General features: G+C 31.4%; 1 protein-coding gene across 1 annotated transcript; it reads right to left on the minus strand.

Moving 5' to 3' along the window:
- Window positions 1-216: 216 nt before the first annotated feature.
- Window positions 217-17022, minus strand: LOC107429745 (protein VARIATION IN COMPOUND TRIGGERED ROOT growth response-like). The gene is made up of 5 exons (XM_060817989.1): window positions 16514-17022; window positions 2303-2828; window positions 1708-1806; window positions 1453-1538; window positions 217-712 (listed from the first exon to the last, which is right to left on the minus strand). Exons 1-5 carry the CDS (start codon window positions 17020-17022, stop codon window positions 217-219), a joined length of 1716 nt encoding a protein of 571 aa, XP_060673972.1.
- Between the last annotated feature and the right edge of the window lie 501 nt (window positions 17023-17523).

Here is a 17523-nt window from a genome sequence, read left to right on the forward strand (position 1 = left end):
TAGAGAGAGAGAGAGATATACATACAGCTGGTTCAAGTATCTGAAAATTTTCAAAATTAGGGAGGACGATTTTTGATTTATTCTAATCCAGCTTTTGACGACAGCCACTAAACTCAGCATGTCTACGATGATGACTTAGTCCTGGTTGGAGTGCAGCTTTGCAATCTGGCAATTTCTCCAGATTGGAATGCAGCTTACCAATCAAAAATTTGAAAATCAGCTGGCCAAGCAATATTTTCCTTCCAATAATGTACAAAATAGTGGAAGGTCTGGTATTGATTTCAAGCTCTCACACTCTTCAACCGACAATGATGACAAAGCAGGTGCTAAAGGAGGCAATTCTTGAAGTTTCGAACAATGTTTGAGGAGCAAATACTTTAGTTTCCTCAAATCAGACAACTTGTCTAGGAGAAATTCAATTTCCTTGCAACGTCTTAGGTCTACCGATTCGAGGGGAATTAGATTATCAATGAACTTCAGTAACTCTTTGATCCCTGTTTCATGTAACCAAAGACTTGTCAAGTGTTCCATAGGCTCTGAGATTTCAGGAAACTTTCCCAGTTTTACACAACCAGTCAGATAGAATGATTGAAGAGATTTCACCTTCCAAATGCTTGTTGGAAGAGTTTTAAGTTGTTTGCAATTACACAAATCTAATTCAACAAGACCAGAAAGACTCATAATTGACAAGTGCAATGTTTCTATTGGTGTCCTACGCAAACATAAAACACTTAAATTAATTGCTGAGACATGCGGGCTCCAGGTGAGGAAAGGGACAAAATGTTGGTTGTGAAACTTTTGAGAAATGTCAACTTCTGCTGACAAATGTTGCTCATAAAATTCTTAATGCCTCCACACTTTACCATATCTAAATAGCATCTGCTTCTTGATATCTCTTCAAATTCTCTAAGTTTGGAGCAGCCATTCAGATTTAAATTAGTAAGCTTGTTAAGATTTTCAAGATAGTGGAGAACCTCAACCAAACTTGTACCACCTTCAAGATTTATACTTTTCCAGATTCAGAGCCAGCTGAGACAGATTTGGTATTTTTGTGAGGTTCTTGGAATTACTAAGATCCATCCTTCTTAATAACGGAAGAAACTGTGACAAAATGGGAGAGAAAGGGCTACATTTATTTAGTATACATTCATGTGCTTGACATCTAATATAATAGGACAAGTACAAAAATAAAAAATAAAAAAATAAAAATTAAAGTATACCTATACTTCATGCCTCCAAAGTTTTTGAACATGGCTACCACGTAGTATCAATTCAACAAGATTTTAAAGAGTAAAATTGGATGGCAATGATTCCAAAGGGTATAAATCCCAATGGAAATAATTGAGTTTTTCAGAAAGATAAGAATCAAGGCCTTGAAGAAGGTTCAGCTTAAAGTTAATATCACTAATATTTATGTAGCCACAATAAATTTTGAGGATTCGTAAATTGCACGTCTTCGATAAGGCTGCACGACACATTTTTACATCTCTAGTCATTTTGAACATGTTGAATGATATGACTTCAACTGCTACAGTTCCCTGACAATCAAATGTACATTAATACATAATCTACATAAGCTAATATATCATAGAATAAAAAATAATAAAATATATTAAAAACACTATGTACACACCTAATAATTTGCTTCTTGTTAAAATAAATTTTTTATCATTTTCAAAAAGGAACCAATAATGCATTTGCACTTACAGTATCTCTTTCCAATAAGTGGCAAACATCCTTAACATCCCAAAGCCTACTACGATCACCAGGTTCTGTATGTCCATCACAAACAATTTTTTGTCCCATCTGTCCCAACAAATCATGCATCCATAGCTTATTGCCAGTTAAATATTTATCATATTCTATTAATGACTTTTCAATGAGAACACTTATTCCTATTTTCACTGAGGAACTACCATCATCGAGTAAACTTTCTACATGATCTCTAGGAAAAGGCCCATTAAATAGACATGCAATGTCAAGAAATATATTTTGGATCCTTTTATCTAGTCCCTCATAACTGGTTCTCAGCACATTTAAATTTTTTTCTTGATCTGGAAATGTTTCCAAGTTATATAATACATCTTCCCAGACTTTTTTGTTTCTGGAATAAAGAAAAGAACCCAAAACTTTCAGAGCTAATAGATTTCCATATGCAAAACTTACCACCCTTTCTAACAGTAGTTTATCATCTGTTGGAGGAGAATGTTTTCCAAAAGCATGCAAACGAAAGAGCTCAAGAGATTCAATGTGACTAAATCTCAACTTTGTAAACATTTTTACCGGCAACTTTATTAAGTACTTGCACATTTCTGTTTGTAACAATAATTCTACTTCCAGGAGCATGTTGATCATAACCTTCAACTAAAGAATCTAATCGAATTAAGTCATCCACATCATCCAGAACTATGAGTACCTTTTTATGGTGAAGTTTGTCAGTAATATATGGTGAAGCTACAAATGGGGTATCCATTTTTGAAATAGCTACATCATTTAATAATTCAGATAGAAGCTTCTTTCTCAAATGATTTGGTCGACATCTTGCATATTCTTCCCTAATATTCGGAAGAAAAGAGCAACCTTCAAACTGAGAATATGATAGCTCTTGATATACAACACTAGCAAGGGTGGTTTTCCCAATACCTCCCATGCCCCAAATACCTATAATACGAACATCTATTGAGCCAATGCATAATAATGATTTAATTTCCTTGATATGTTTTTCAATTCCCATGAGGCACCCCTTATAATGCTCATTTGAAGGAGGGTAGTCTGGCAATTTCAATGAAATATCTTCTACAATTTTTTGAACTAACTTTGCCTCAGGTCTACACATAAATGGGGAAAAAAATTACAATTGTTTTTTAAGTAGGAAAACATATAACGTTAGTTATTCGAAGCAAAAGGAGAAAAAAAAAAAAAGAATTGAAGCAATTTTAATTAATACTTTTTTTTTTAAAAAAATTTCTATTCAATTTTTAACTCTTTGTATACTTATTCTTATTATGTTACGGCTTCAACTAAAATAAAAATATATAGTGTCTTTCAAAAATATAAAATAAAATAAAAATATTGTTATTTATTGAGTAATGATTTTCATTATTATTCTATTATTTAATTGCACTATTTACTAATTTAAAATCAATGGAATTTATAACAATCTTCTCTCATTTTGTTTTTGTTTTTTTTATTTATTTATTTTTTTGTTTTTTTTTTTTTGGTTCTTCTGGAACGTGTATTCTTTCATTCATTTAGAAAATGGAATTAGCGCCTTAAAGATAATGTTATATTTATTAGGAAAGTGCTCCTATATATTGTTTCTAACAGTGGCATGCAATTAAAAATTGGTAGCCTATTTTATGCCACTACTGGAACAAAATTAGGATAGAAAAATTAAAATACCTGAAAGCCTTTGAATCCAAGCCACACATAGATTGGATGCTTCAGGTAAAGCATCCCTCCATTGTAGCACCTTTTCCATTCTATTTCCGCAAGTGCAACTCCATAACTCTCATTCTGTTTTGCACAACTGATGGATCTATGCCATAAAAGATTGGCATAACAGTCTACCCATATTTTTTCTTGCATTCAAGTATTTGGATCAGTTCATCCAAATACCATATGGAGGAAGCATAGTTTTCCCAAAAAATGACTATTAAAATCTTTGATTCCACGATAGCTTTGCTAAAGTGGGAGAAATTTCATCCTCTCTCACAAGTCCATGATCATCCATGAAAGTTAAGATTTGCTTTGCACATAAAGCTCTGCAAAAATTTGCTTAGTGCCCAGTTGATATAGGGTGTGGAATTATGAGTGTTCGTCTATCGTGAGGCTTATTTATCCATATCGTGAAATTACCAATGAAATAAAAGTTGACATAATAAATAGAATTTTATGTACTCACCTATAGTGATGTTTAATTTGTTCAATTTGTAGATGTCAACTTAGAATTGATATAGTAAATAGGACGCTGAGTATTTGTCTATCCCAAGAGCTTGCTTGTTTGTTTCATGAAATTACCAATATAACATTTTCTCTTCCACTTATAAATTAGGCCCATACCGGTGATTAAGTTACCTTATCGATGGTTTAATTACTCGGTAGGATGCTTGGAATGACAATGGAAGTTGACTAAATATCATGAATCGTAGTTTTACCCTATTAGTGACTTAGTTCAATACATGTGATTGTGGTGATTTAATTAATTGTCCTTGACCCATATATGAGTATCTTTTGTGCTACGAGGACTCTAGCCAAATTATATATTTTGATATGATTGAAATGGCTAAGAAAATAGCATTTGCCTACTCCTTGTGATGTAATGAATTCATGTTTTTGTTATTTCCATAGCTTGGAGCAGCCTTTGTACTCTGCCTATAAATGTCATGGTATAGTTTTATTAGAATAATTATCAAAATGTAGAAAGATTCTAATAATGATCTTGACTCTCATGAAGCTATATTTTGCTTAAGAAATTGATCCAGCGGAGATATAAGATAATGTGCTGAGGCTAAAATAAAGTACAAGGATTGAAAGCACTTGTATAAATGTTGTATGATGGTCATAAAAAATCACATGCATGATTACATATTTTCAATATCCTGTTTTATGAACACTATCAATAAGCTCTTTTAGATTAGTAAGAAACTTATCAAGTTTGATAAATTGTGAAATACCACTATTTGTATTTATTAAACTCTATTGTGTACAATGGAGTTAGGAGAAAGAGCTTAACTTGAAACTCTTCTCATATTATAACAAGGTCAATACCACTATTTGTATTTATTGAACTTTATTGTGTACGATGGAGTTAGGAGAAAGTGCTTAACTTGAAACTTTTCTCATATTATAGCAAGGTCATGGACCTTGATATGGACATTGGTAAACTGTATCTAACCTACACTATAATGAAGAATCTTCCATCCTTTTTTGACAATTCTAGGTCAAGCCTCAACATACTAGGAAGTTTGGATGTCGTTTAAATGAGTTAACTGCTATTCTCTTTAAGGAAGAGGATGACATCAAGTTGAATAGATCTAAATCCTTTTGCTGCAAAGAATGAACAAGGTCTGAAGCTCGTTGACAAGAAGAATTTTGATGCAAAGTCTTATTAGCATAAAAAGTGGTTTGTCATCAGCGTATATTGTTGCTCTTCATGCTTTCATGCCTGTTTGAGACTTTTAATCTTTGTGTATATGTGTATATTGATCCACATGTACCATAATAAGTCCTATTACCTAATTTGAGTATGCTGTTATATCTTGTTGGTGTGCAATATACTCGAATGAAATGATATTATGTATTTGGAGATTGCACATGATGTGATAACCAATGGGGGTGGGTACAAAAGGTATTAGTAGGCTACCGGTGTTCAATCCCACATCACCCAAGTATGGCACAGAGGTGATTCAAATGTAATGATAGTCACTCTCATAAGGCCAATGCCTTTTAAAACAGCTGGTTTCAGGATTTGAAAAGCTTCAAAGTTAAATGTATGAGATGAGAATAATCCAAGTATTGGTGATCTCATGGGAAGCTCTGAATAAAAAAATCTCATACTGAATGTAATGGCTAAATTGGAGATACTATTGGAAAATAATGGCACCTCCATCAATGGTGGTGGAGAGTTACAAATTGTATCAAAGCTTGTACTAGATCAGAAGTGTCATTGAAGAAACAGGAACACAAAGGTGTGGATATTGACGATTAGTATGGATCGATGGACGAGGCATTGATAGGCTATCTGGTATCCAATCTCACATCGCTTTAGTATGGTAGCAGGGCACTACAAATGGTATCAGAGCCTGTACCTGACCAGAAGTATGCCAGTGAAAAAATTGGATCCCAAGGGGGTGGATTGTGACGACCAGTATGAGCGAATGTAAGAGGCATTAGCAGGCAATTTTATGTCTAATTCCACATATTGATGAGATTTTTTTAAGAATAATTGGCTTTAGAATTCAAAAGGACTAACATAGGGTGACCTCTTAGAAAGCTCTTAAAGGAAAACTCCATACCAAGTGTCGCAACTAAATTGAGGATAATATTAGTAGAGAGTAATAGGTCAACTAGTGGTGATAGGGTGTTACAAATGGTATCAGAGCCTGTATCTGGCTAGAAGTGTGCCCAAAAGGAGTTGCGACAAGCTACTTAGTGTTAAATCCCACATCGCTCGGGGCATGCTCTAGGAGATAATTCAAATATAATAATAGTCACTCTCATAATACTAAAGACTTTTCAAAGCCATTGGCTTTAAGGTTCAAAGAACTTCGAAAATAAGCATGCTTAGGCAAAAGTAATCCAATGATAAGTAATCTCTTGGGAAGCTCTAAACAAAAAATTGCATACTGGTATCATGAGTAAATTGGGAATAATTAGCAAAGAGTGAAAGATCCTATAACCCACAGGTCCTTAGATTAAAACCAGGCTCTGATACCAATTGTGATGACTAGTGGGCTTGTGTGAGAGGCATTGGCAACCCTATTTGGTGTTTAATCCCACATTGCTACACCAAATGTAATGATAGTCACTCTCATTATCAGGACCCATCTAAGATATCTTACCAAAACTCTAGACAAGCTCTGATCCCAGAAAAATCCTACCGAACCTTCTAATGAAAACTTCGATAGTATCTCTCCTATGGGTTGGAGAAGTCTTAAAATTTCCTACACAAAAAACATGCTTCTAAAAGACTACCTTATTCCTCCCACCTTACTATAAATAATTCCACAAATTTCAGCACTTTATAATAATACAATATAGAAAACAGGCATAATATTAATTAAACAAATATCTAACACCTTATACAAAGCATCATAGAGTTTATAAATGAATACATAGTTTAATATAGTACAAAGGAATAAAGAAGAAATATTACAAGGAAGCAAGAAAAGAAAAAGGACTTTTTGGGATTGATAAAAGAGGTTAAGCTCTTTCCTTTACGATCAACGGCTACTAACCTGGATCTAGGGGAACGAATTAAAAATATAAAATGCTAATAATCTCAGTGAGTGACCCTAACTACTATAATAATAATAATAATAATAATATAATAATATAGAATAAATGTGATTAATAATAAATAAATAAATATATCATAATAAATAAGTGAGATTTAAAATTTTCTCTCAAAACCTTCACAATTTCACTAAGTTGAAAAGGTTCCCCTTTTAAAATAATTTTCGCAAAACCCTTCATTTTTATATCTCAAAATCAAGGAAATAAATAATTAAATAAGCAAAAATACAAATAAAATACAAGTAATCTAAAATAAAAATTACATTGAAAATAATTTAATAGCAAATTGTTAGATTTATAATAAAATGTTATAAGATAAAATAAAATAATAAAGAAAATTTGTACTAGAAAAACTTGGCATAAAAACAAAATTAACCTCAATATATAATTTATAAAATTTGATTAATTAATTCAATGAAATAATAAAAGAAATATTTTAGTTAACTTAAAACCTCAATTTGAAATAGATAATAGAATACAATAAAATTCAAGTTAAAATCTCAAATTGAAATAAATAATAAAAACATGATAAAATGGAATTTTAAAACAACGATTTAAAATAAACATTAAAATTATGATAAAATGCATTGTAAAATATTAATTTGAAATAAATGATAAAAATATGATAAAATGTATTTTAAAACATCAAGTTGAAATAAAATAAGTGATAAAAATATGATAAAATGCATTTTAAAACATCAAATTGAAATAAACAATAAAACAGGAGAAAATGCATTTTTTAAAACCGCAATTTTAAGTAGAAAATAAAAATATGAAAATTACATTTTAAGACATTTTGTTTGAAAAACGTATTGAGAAAATAATTAGACACACCACACTACATACCAATGGTGCCAGACAGTACCCAGCATCCTAAATACCACTATAATAGAAAGGTTAAAAAGAGAAACTTACAAATGGTCGTTTTTGGCATCCCAATGATGCTGATGCGAATAACAATCATCTTGGTCATGGAAGGGAGCTGCTGATGCTCACTATATAATATTTGCTAAGTTTTAGGTCCATGGCATTCCACATGATGACAATACAAACTTGCATCCTACTAGTACTATATGATGCAGCTAAAACTAATAAATCATCATCTCATAAAATGCAACGAGTTTATCACCTCTTTTTAACACCATAAAATTCACATTTTCTTTTTAAACCCTCGAAAATCTACCAATCTAGATACATGAATTTTTACCATAAAAAAATCCAAATCCATAAATACTTAAATGCATAAATATATTTTTGAAACAATAATTTAGTAAAAATATTTTCTCAAAACCTTAAAATTAATTTGTGCGAAAATTATGTAAAATTACATAAAATCCACATATACTTAAATCCACATAAATGCATCTTTATTATGGTCAATAATTTCAACAATACAATATAATAATAATTTAACAAAAATTTAAAACTATAATTCTTTTAAAACCCAGGATATAAATAGGCAATAACACATATATTAAAATCAACATAAGTTGGCATTACAAATCTAAATAGCAATTTATCTAAAATATTTAACACAAATTATTTTTTCAGAAACTCAAATAATACAAAATATAAATATTTTAATAGCCCCAAAATAGTTTTTGAAAGAGGATCACACATCTCAAATGCGTGGTCACTCGAGATCCTCCATGGGATCAGTTCCACAATTTACATATGTGTCTAAAATATCAACAATACTAAATACCGATGAAAATAATATTTTAATCTTGTTTAATATGCATGGCTACCGGGAGAGCTAATACAAACGTTTGCTAAAATACACAAATTATATACCAAAACAAAGCTTGTAACACAAGGATTATAGATTAGGTTTTACCTCTTAGAGATTGGACCGATGGTGGTTGAAATCTTATCGGGAAGATTAGGAACTAAATGTCCTTAATCCATTGCAATTTGGAGCAAATGGACCTCAGATTTGGACTTAGGGAGGTCAAAATAGGGGGATAGGTGGGTGGTGTTGTTGGAAACTTGCAAAAACCAAGGATTCCAACGAGCCACTATGGTCACCGGTGAACATCATGGGCGACAGTGTGTCTTGCGGCCATTGGCCATGAAACTTGGTAAGGTAGATTGAAGGATGGATAACACAGTGGTGTGGGAAGTGTCAAAAATGGATGGCTAGAATGAAAAAAATCTCCCCGATCCTGACACGACACCGACCTACTAGCCGGTTTCACTGTTGCTGACCTGCTGGTCTAGGGCTGCATGTCGGTGGTGTCTCCTCTTTCTCTCTCTCTCTCTCTCTCTCTCTCTCTCCTTCCTTCTCTCTCCTCTCTCACACCCCTCTCACCCAATCTAAAACACCCGTAGGTGCCACTGTGCACTCACAAGATTGATTAGATTTCTGACATGTGGCATAGTGTTAGTGGACATTGTGCACACATAGATCGATACATGTTAAACAGTATCCTAGAAAAAATTTATAGGTCCATAACTTTTTAACAAAATTTTCAAATTAAGCATACTTCTAGTTTATAAACTCGTATCAACGAGTACTTTACAACCATGGCCAAGTCAAAATCAAAACTTACAAGAATAAAAAGTCAAATGCGGTACTACTTGGATAGTTCGGACTTCAACTTGTTTCACTTATAACTTTCAAATCACAATTTTATTTTTTATATGCTACTAGCTTATGAACTTGCATTGATGCATACTTCACAATGATGCTTTCATCAACGCAAAAAATCCATTCAAAACAAATGTCAACATGGCCCCCCCGATCAATGTCAGTCAATTTAGTCAAACTCGATTAATGTGAGAAAAATCTCATGGTCTTGGGACTGACTGTTACACTTATAGCGCCAAGTTCTTTTTAGAGTGGTTGGTTTTAAAGCTTGAAAGAACTCCAAAGTTAAGACTGCTCAAGATAGGATAATCTAAAATGGGCAATCACCAAGGAAGCTTTGAACAAAAAAAAAAAAAAAAAAAGAAAAAAAAAAAAACCTTACCAAATGTGGTGGATAAACTAGGGACAATATCAGTAGAGAATGAAAGCTTCACAAATGGAGCCAAAGTGTTATAAATGGTATTGGAGCCTATACTCGATCAAAAATATGCCAGCTAAGATGTTGAACCCTAAGTGATGAATTATGATAACTAGTGTGGGAGTGGTATTGGCAGGTTATCTGGTATTCCATCCCATATCTTCCAGGTGTGGCATAGGGAACGGTTCAAATATAACGATAGTTACTCTCATAACCCCGAATCCTTTTTAAAGTGGTTAGCTTTAGGATTTTAAAGAACTTCAAAGTTAAGCATGCTTAGGCTAGAGTAATCCACGGATAAGTGATCTCTTGAAAAACACTGAACAAAAAAGAGGGGAAAAAAAATACCACTAGTGTTCATTTAACTTAAATTGATCCAAGCTAGAAGCAAGACAACATTAGAATAACCCTTCTTCCCAATTTGGAATTCACATAATGAATCAAAGCATCCTTCTTCCTAGATTGGAATTCACATAATGAATTGGAGCACATAGAGCCATCTTTTTATCTTTATGTCACAAATTTCAAAGATGGGTGACCTCCTAGAAATAAATCTTTACTACCTAGACTGAGTTTATGATATGCAATGTACTCAAATGAAATGGCATCCAATTTTGTAAGATTTATTGAAAGAATCTCTACTATCCTGTCTGGTGTATTATCGTGAGTTATCAGTATACAATATGCTTAGATAAAATGGTATATCATTTTGGGAGATTCTATAATAAGTGAGTCTCTTGTTATATGTGATGATTATGCAATTTAAATGGGAGATTGCTAGATATTTTTAATGTGAACTAGTCAAAATCGGTAATGAAACTGGTTTGTTTACTGACTTTTATTGTAAGGCCATTGGACACACATTCTCTATAGTATTTTAATTGATCCATTAGACTAAAAGGCCTATTCTTTTGATGTGAATCCGCCTGTGCCTGCACAACCATCAACCCACTGGGGTGCTAACTCAATACGGATGAAGAACTGGCCAATCACTAGGGCTCAAGCTAAAAGGTTTAAGGACAACCTTACTACCTTTATTCAGGGAGTAATTCATTCTCAAGAGGACTTGTTCATACCCGAAGATCTAAGACCTATTTTGAGCATACAAGTGGTGGAAGCCGATACAGACCCGGATAGTGATTTTGGTGCATTTATGGAGTTCGGGTAGCAAGAAATTGTTCTAATATTTATGGATTCAATAAATATCACTAAGAGGTCATGGAAACAAGTCAAGGCAGAAATAAATATTGTTGTATTGCTTGCTGGCTTTACTGTATTTTACCGAGTTGGCTTTTTCTCTTTCCTCCAAGCAAGGGAAACGTGTGGGACTCCATAATAATCTTATTTGGCATCCAACAAAGCATATAGAAGCTGATTTGGAGCTCAAATTGGTCAAAATTGGTCAAAGTCAACTTAGTCAAAAAGCTAGTATTTTAGTTTCCTAATTTGATTCTATTTTTTGTTTGAGGAAATTACCATTATTTTTTATTTTTATTTGTTTATTTGCTGGACAAATAAGTTTAGAAAAGTTATTATTTTATTATTTTTATTGTAAATTAATTAATTCCTAATTCAAAATAAAGGACTTAATTAATCCAAATTAGATTAGGAAAGAAGGAGACTTTCGGCCATATTAGGGTTCTTCATTGCATGGCCAGTTTTTCCTTTTTGTTTTATGATTTTATTTTGTTTTCTCTTAGACTATAAAAGGTTTTTTTTTGGGAAGAACACACCATTAATAATATCTAGAATTTATTTTGTGAGATTGAATTTCTCTTTGTTCTTTTAAACACCTAAAACATCATTAGAGAGTAAGTGTTTTAGTTTGACTTATCAATAGGACTTTCATCCCCTATTGTGGCGTCTTCATTATATACTAAGATTTTTAATCACAGGTTGGTTAGGGGTCAAGATGACCATTAGAACTTAAACATAATTAGATCCGGACTAATATAATACGGGTTTAGGAACAGGTCGTACTATGTTCGTATCATCTTTCTAAAATCCTAATTGGTTTATTTGCTATTTTATTATTATTATTATTATTAATACTACTATTACTATTATTATTTATTAATTATTTTGTGTATATATATATATATGCATATAAATTGGGGAATAAGTCATTAATTAATAGATATATGATACATACAATATTGAAAGATTAGGGATTGAGGCAGTTACAATGCTTGTTTGGTGAAAAATTAAATGAAATATGTTAGAGAGGAGTATATCCATAGGCAATGCTCCTATGTTTTATTTTATAGCACTACTAGAATCGCATTGATAAATGACGCAATAAATGCATCCCACAAAATAAACAACGATGTATCGCACGACGTCGCCTAATGTCCTATCGCTAAAGCCATACGACAACAAGCGACGCAGTATGAAAGTCGCCTATCTTTGAGTTTTTAGCGATGCATATTGACTTTTAGTGATGCATTCTTTCAATCCACTTATAGCGACCCATTATTTAGCGATGCTTCATCACAATGTCGCTAAAAATATATTAGCGACTGTTTCATATAGCATCGTTAAATATATTCGTCACTAATGAGTCGCTTATTTAGTGACACATTAATAGAGTCGCCTATTTAGTGATGCATCGATGCTTTTAGCGACCCTCTCAGCAATGTGTCAGATTTGATGGTCCACTTATAGCGCCGCATTATTTAGTGATGCTGTTCGGGAGAGTCACTAAAAAAGCTATTAGTGACTTATTTTAAAGCATCGCTAAATATATGAGTCTCTAAAAATAGGCAATTAAAGGTCGCCAAAAATGTTAGACGATGTTGTTATGTGTTAATGTGTCGCTTCTTCTTTTTTTTAAAAAAAAATTTTTTTTTTTTAATTTTGTGAAATGTGATTAAAATAGTAAAAATATAAAAATAATTAAAATACAAAAAGAAAAATAAAACTAGCTTCATCCAAAATAATTAGAATGCAAAAATTTAAAATAAATATTTTTTCATAACAAATTAATTATCAAATAAATTAAATAAAATCATGCAACACAGAGAAATCCAGCTTCCCGATTGACGACAACATAGGGAAATGAAAAATGAAACCCGAAATATCTCACTCTATAAGTCTCTCTTAGATTACTTCCAAATCTAATATTTGTTAGATAGTGTACTTGATGTAATTTTAAAAAAGAAAATGGATTCAAAGGCGCAGATAAAAATTTTCAAAAAATGGCAAAAACGTGCATTTTCTCTCAATTTCATTTTTTTCTTTGATTAATTTTTTAGTTTTCATCTATAAATAAAAACTGAAAATATCTCTTAAAAATGCGAAGCAAAATATCGAAGATTGCTGTTTATTTTTCTGTTTTTCATGTACACCTTTATTCTTTATAAAATTTGCATGTCTTTTGAAATTTTTGTTTTTTTTAATTGAGAGAATAGGCAACGCATTCTTTTCAAGAAAGGTCGTCTATTCTTAAATTGTGGGATCAAGCGACGCATTATAGTCGAAAGCCGTCGTCTGTTCCAATTTTTATATTTTCGTTATAATCTTTAAATAGTTTTTTAATTGTTCATCTACAAATATATTCATGTAGCAATCCAATGAACATAAATTCCATTGATCTAAAAACAGAAAATAGTTTTGTCAATGCTCTTATCAATTATTCACATATATATGTATAGACTAGACACAAAAGATCTCAAGACCTAATTTGATATAGAGTATCAAATATAGAATTCTAATTCAAAAAACATCTATTGACCAATTTATCTACATAAGTATGTTAAATGGGCTTAACTTTCATGCGCTTGTGGTCAATGATAGCTTACTTGTTTTTAAAAATTGAAAGTATATTAAATTGCTTTTTTTAAAAAAATAAATAAATAAAAAGTGAAGGAACAAGCGACGCAATTCCATTAAAATGCGTTGCCTATTCCATGTTTTATTATTATTTTTTATCTTTAATTAGTTTTGTGATTGCTCATCTACAAATTTTTTAAAAAAAAAGCATATTTGCAAAATTAAAAAAATTACTAAAAACAACTTTCAAATTCAAAAAAAGTTAAAAATTGGTTGAGTGAAAAGGCAACTCAGTTGTTGACAAATGCATCACCTTTTCGTCTATTTGGAGACTCTTTGTTAAAAGAATGTGTTGCCTAAAACTATATTAGTTAGTTCTTGTTGTATTATTACATACAAGTCATTTGGTTTGGTGGTGTGGTGATTCCTTGAGAGGGTAAGAGGTCTTGGGTTCAATTCTTGACATGGCCCTATCTAATTTTTTTTTTTTTTATGGGTTTGTACATGCATCGCCTTTTCATCTATTTGGTGACTTTTTATTAAAGAATGCATTACCTAAAACTATATTAACTATTTTTTGTTGGATTATTACATTCAAGTCATTTGGCCTGCTGGTGTGGTGATTCTTTAAGAGTATAAAAGGTCCTGGGTTCAATTATTGATATGGCCCTATCTGATTTTTTTTTTTTATGGGTTTGTACATGTTTAAATAAAAAAATTTTAAAAAAAAAAAGGTGATGCAGTTGTTGAAAAATGCATTGCCTTTTCATCTATTTGGCAACTCTTCGTTAAAAAAATATGTCGCCTAAAACTATATTAGCTAGTTCTTTTTTTTATGGGTTTGTACATGTTTAAATAAAAAAATTAAAAAAAAAAGGTGATGCAGTTGTTGAAAAATGCATTGCTTTTTCATCTATTTGGCAACTCTTCGTTAAAAAAATATGTCGCCAAAAACTATATTAGCTAATTCTTGTTATATTATTACATCCAAGTCATTTGGCCTGGTGGTGTGGTGATTCCTCCAAAGTGTAAAAAGTCCTGGGTTCAATTCTTAACATAGCCCTATCAGAAAAGGCGACATAGTTGTTGAAAAATGCGTGGCCTTTTCATCTATTTGGCAACTCTTTGTTAAAAGAATGCGTCACCTAAAACTATGTTAGCTACTTCTTATTTTATTATTACATCTAAGTCATTTGGCCTGGTGATATTGTGATTCTTTAAGAGTATAAAAGTTTCTGGGTTCAATTCTTGATATGGCCCTATCTGATTTATTTTTTTTAATGGGTTTGTACATGTTTAAATAAAAAAATTAAAATAAAAAAAGAATGCGCTGCCTAAAACTATATTAACTAGTTATTGTTGTATTATTACGTCTAAGTAATTTGGCTTGGTGGTGTAGTGATTCTTTGAAAGTGTAAGAGGTTTTGGGTTCAATTTTTGATATGGTTCTATCTGATTTTTTTTTTTTATGGGTTTGTACAGGTGTAAATAAAAAAATTATAAAAAAAAAAGAAAGGCAACGCAGTTGTTAAGAAATGCATGGGTTTGTACAAGTGTAAATAAAAAAAAATTATAAAAAAAAGAAAAAAGAAAGGCAACGCAGTTGTTAAAAAATGCATCCCCTTTTCATCTATTTGTAAACTCTTTGTTAAACTGTAAGAGATTTGCAAGAATGAACTGTACATGAAAAATTATATAATTGAACAACAATCTCGTATAATTAAATTTTGTTATTATGTAAACACAGATAAGTGGATGGCTAATTATTTTTCATAAGTCTAGCATTTAAACAATACAATTTAGATAAAATATACGCACAGTATTAAAGGCAACTTTGTTCAGCTGCATATTTAGTAACTTTTAACAGATGTGTCGCGTGTTGTTGTTTTTAGAGACCGTTTGGCATCGACTGTTTTAGGATGTGTCGAATATTTTTTAAATTTTTACTGACGTGTTAACCTTAGAGTCGCGGTTTTATTTTTTCAAATGCATTTGTTTTCTAGCATCACTAAGTAAGTGTCGCTAAATATCAATTTTCACATTGTGTAGGTTAAATAATTCAAAAGGATTTGATGAAAATCAATGGCTGCATTTTTAGAGGTTAATAAATTGGATATATCTCTAGTACGTTATATGATTATATGTTAGATCTTGTGGACATAGTGATATCATTGTTAACTAATCTATACGACTAGGGCTTATTGATTGATTTAATCTATGTTAGCACTAACAATTCAAAGCAAAAGTGGAAAAAAAAAAGAAAAAAAAGGAGAAGTTTTAATTAATATTTTATTCTTTTTAATTTTAATACGATTCAATTTTTAACTATATATAAACTTATTTTTGTTCTTACTATTACTGCTTCCACTAAAATAAAAATATATAATGTATTTAAAAAAAATAAAATAAAAATATTGTTATTTATTGAGTACTTATTTTCATTTGTTCTTTTGATAGAATTATTGTTTTATTATTTAGTTGCACTATTTGTTATTTAAAATCAATGGAATTTATAATAATCTTCTCTCATTCTTTTTTTTTTTTTTTTAATATATTTTTTTGGACCGTGTATTCTTTCGTTCATTTACAAAGAGTAATTAGCGTCCTAAGAATAATGCTTTATGTTATTTTTTTTGTAACAGTAGCGTACAATTAAAAATTGGTAGCCTATTTTATGCTACTCCTGTAACATAATTAGAATAAAAAAATTAAAATACCTGAAAGCCTTTGAATCGAAGCCACATAGATTGGATGCTTCTGCTAAAGCGTCCCTCCATTGTTGCACCTTTTCCATTCTATCCTTGAAACGTTGCTCAAGTTCAGCAAATGCAACTCCATAACTCCCGTTCTGTTTTCGTATGACCGAAGGATCTATGCCATAAAAGTCTGGCATAACAATCTGCCCATTGTTTTTCTTGCATTCAAGAATTTGCAACAGTTCATCCAAACACCATGTGGAGAAAGCATAGTTTTCCGAGAAAATGATTACCGAAATTTTAGATTCCTCGATAGCTTCGCTAAATGTGGGCGAAATTTCATCTCCTCTCTCAATTCCGTGATCATCCATGAAAGTTGAGGTTTGCTTTGCACATAAAGCTCCATAAAGATATCTAGCAAATGTATTGCCAGTGTCTTTACCTCTAAAACTGAGGAACACATCATATTTTTCTTGAAAGTCATGCTTTTCTCGAGGGCAGATTGCGGAAGAAAGAGAACAGGAAGCCATATATGTTTAAAATGTAACCTGCAAATCCACAAGTAAATAACGTAATTCATGGACGAAAATTAAAATTTTCTCAGCTAGCTTTTAAATGTGTAACATACTTACAGAGATGACAGATGATCCAAACTCTGTCACTCTCTGTAACGAAGGGTGAAGAAAGATTATCAAAATATAATTGCATTAAAGACTGGGTCAACTATATACACTGCATTTTGAACCATCAAAAAAAAAAAAAAAAAAAAGAATGAAAAAAAAGAAAAAAAAAAGCAATGCCATTGTGATTATAATAAAGTGAAATGTGCAGCCCACCACAGCAAGAATCTCTTATCTTGTATCTTTTAAGGAAAAATCCTGGTACATTTCCTGCCTCTCCTCCTATCAAAAAATAAAAAATAAAAAATCCTAGGCTGGTACGCCTTCAAATAATTTGTTGAAATGTGTTAAAACTTGCCACATCAGAAGCCAACTCTCACCTATCCCAATATGATTTTTTTATTTATATAT

Source organism: Ziziphus jujuba, chromosome 6 (genome assembly GCF_031755915.1).
Source record: "Ziziphus jujuba cultivar Dongzao chromosome 6, ASM3175591v1".
NCBI lineage: Eukaryota > Viridiplantae > Streptophyta > Magnoliopsida > Rosales > Rhamnaceae > Ziziphus > Ziziphus jujuba.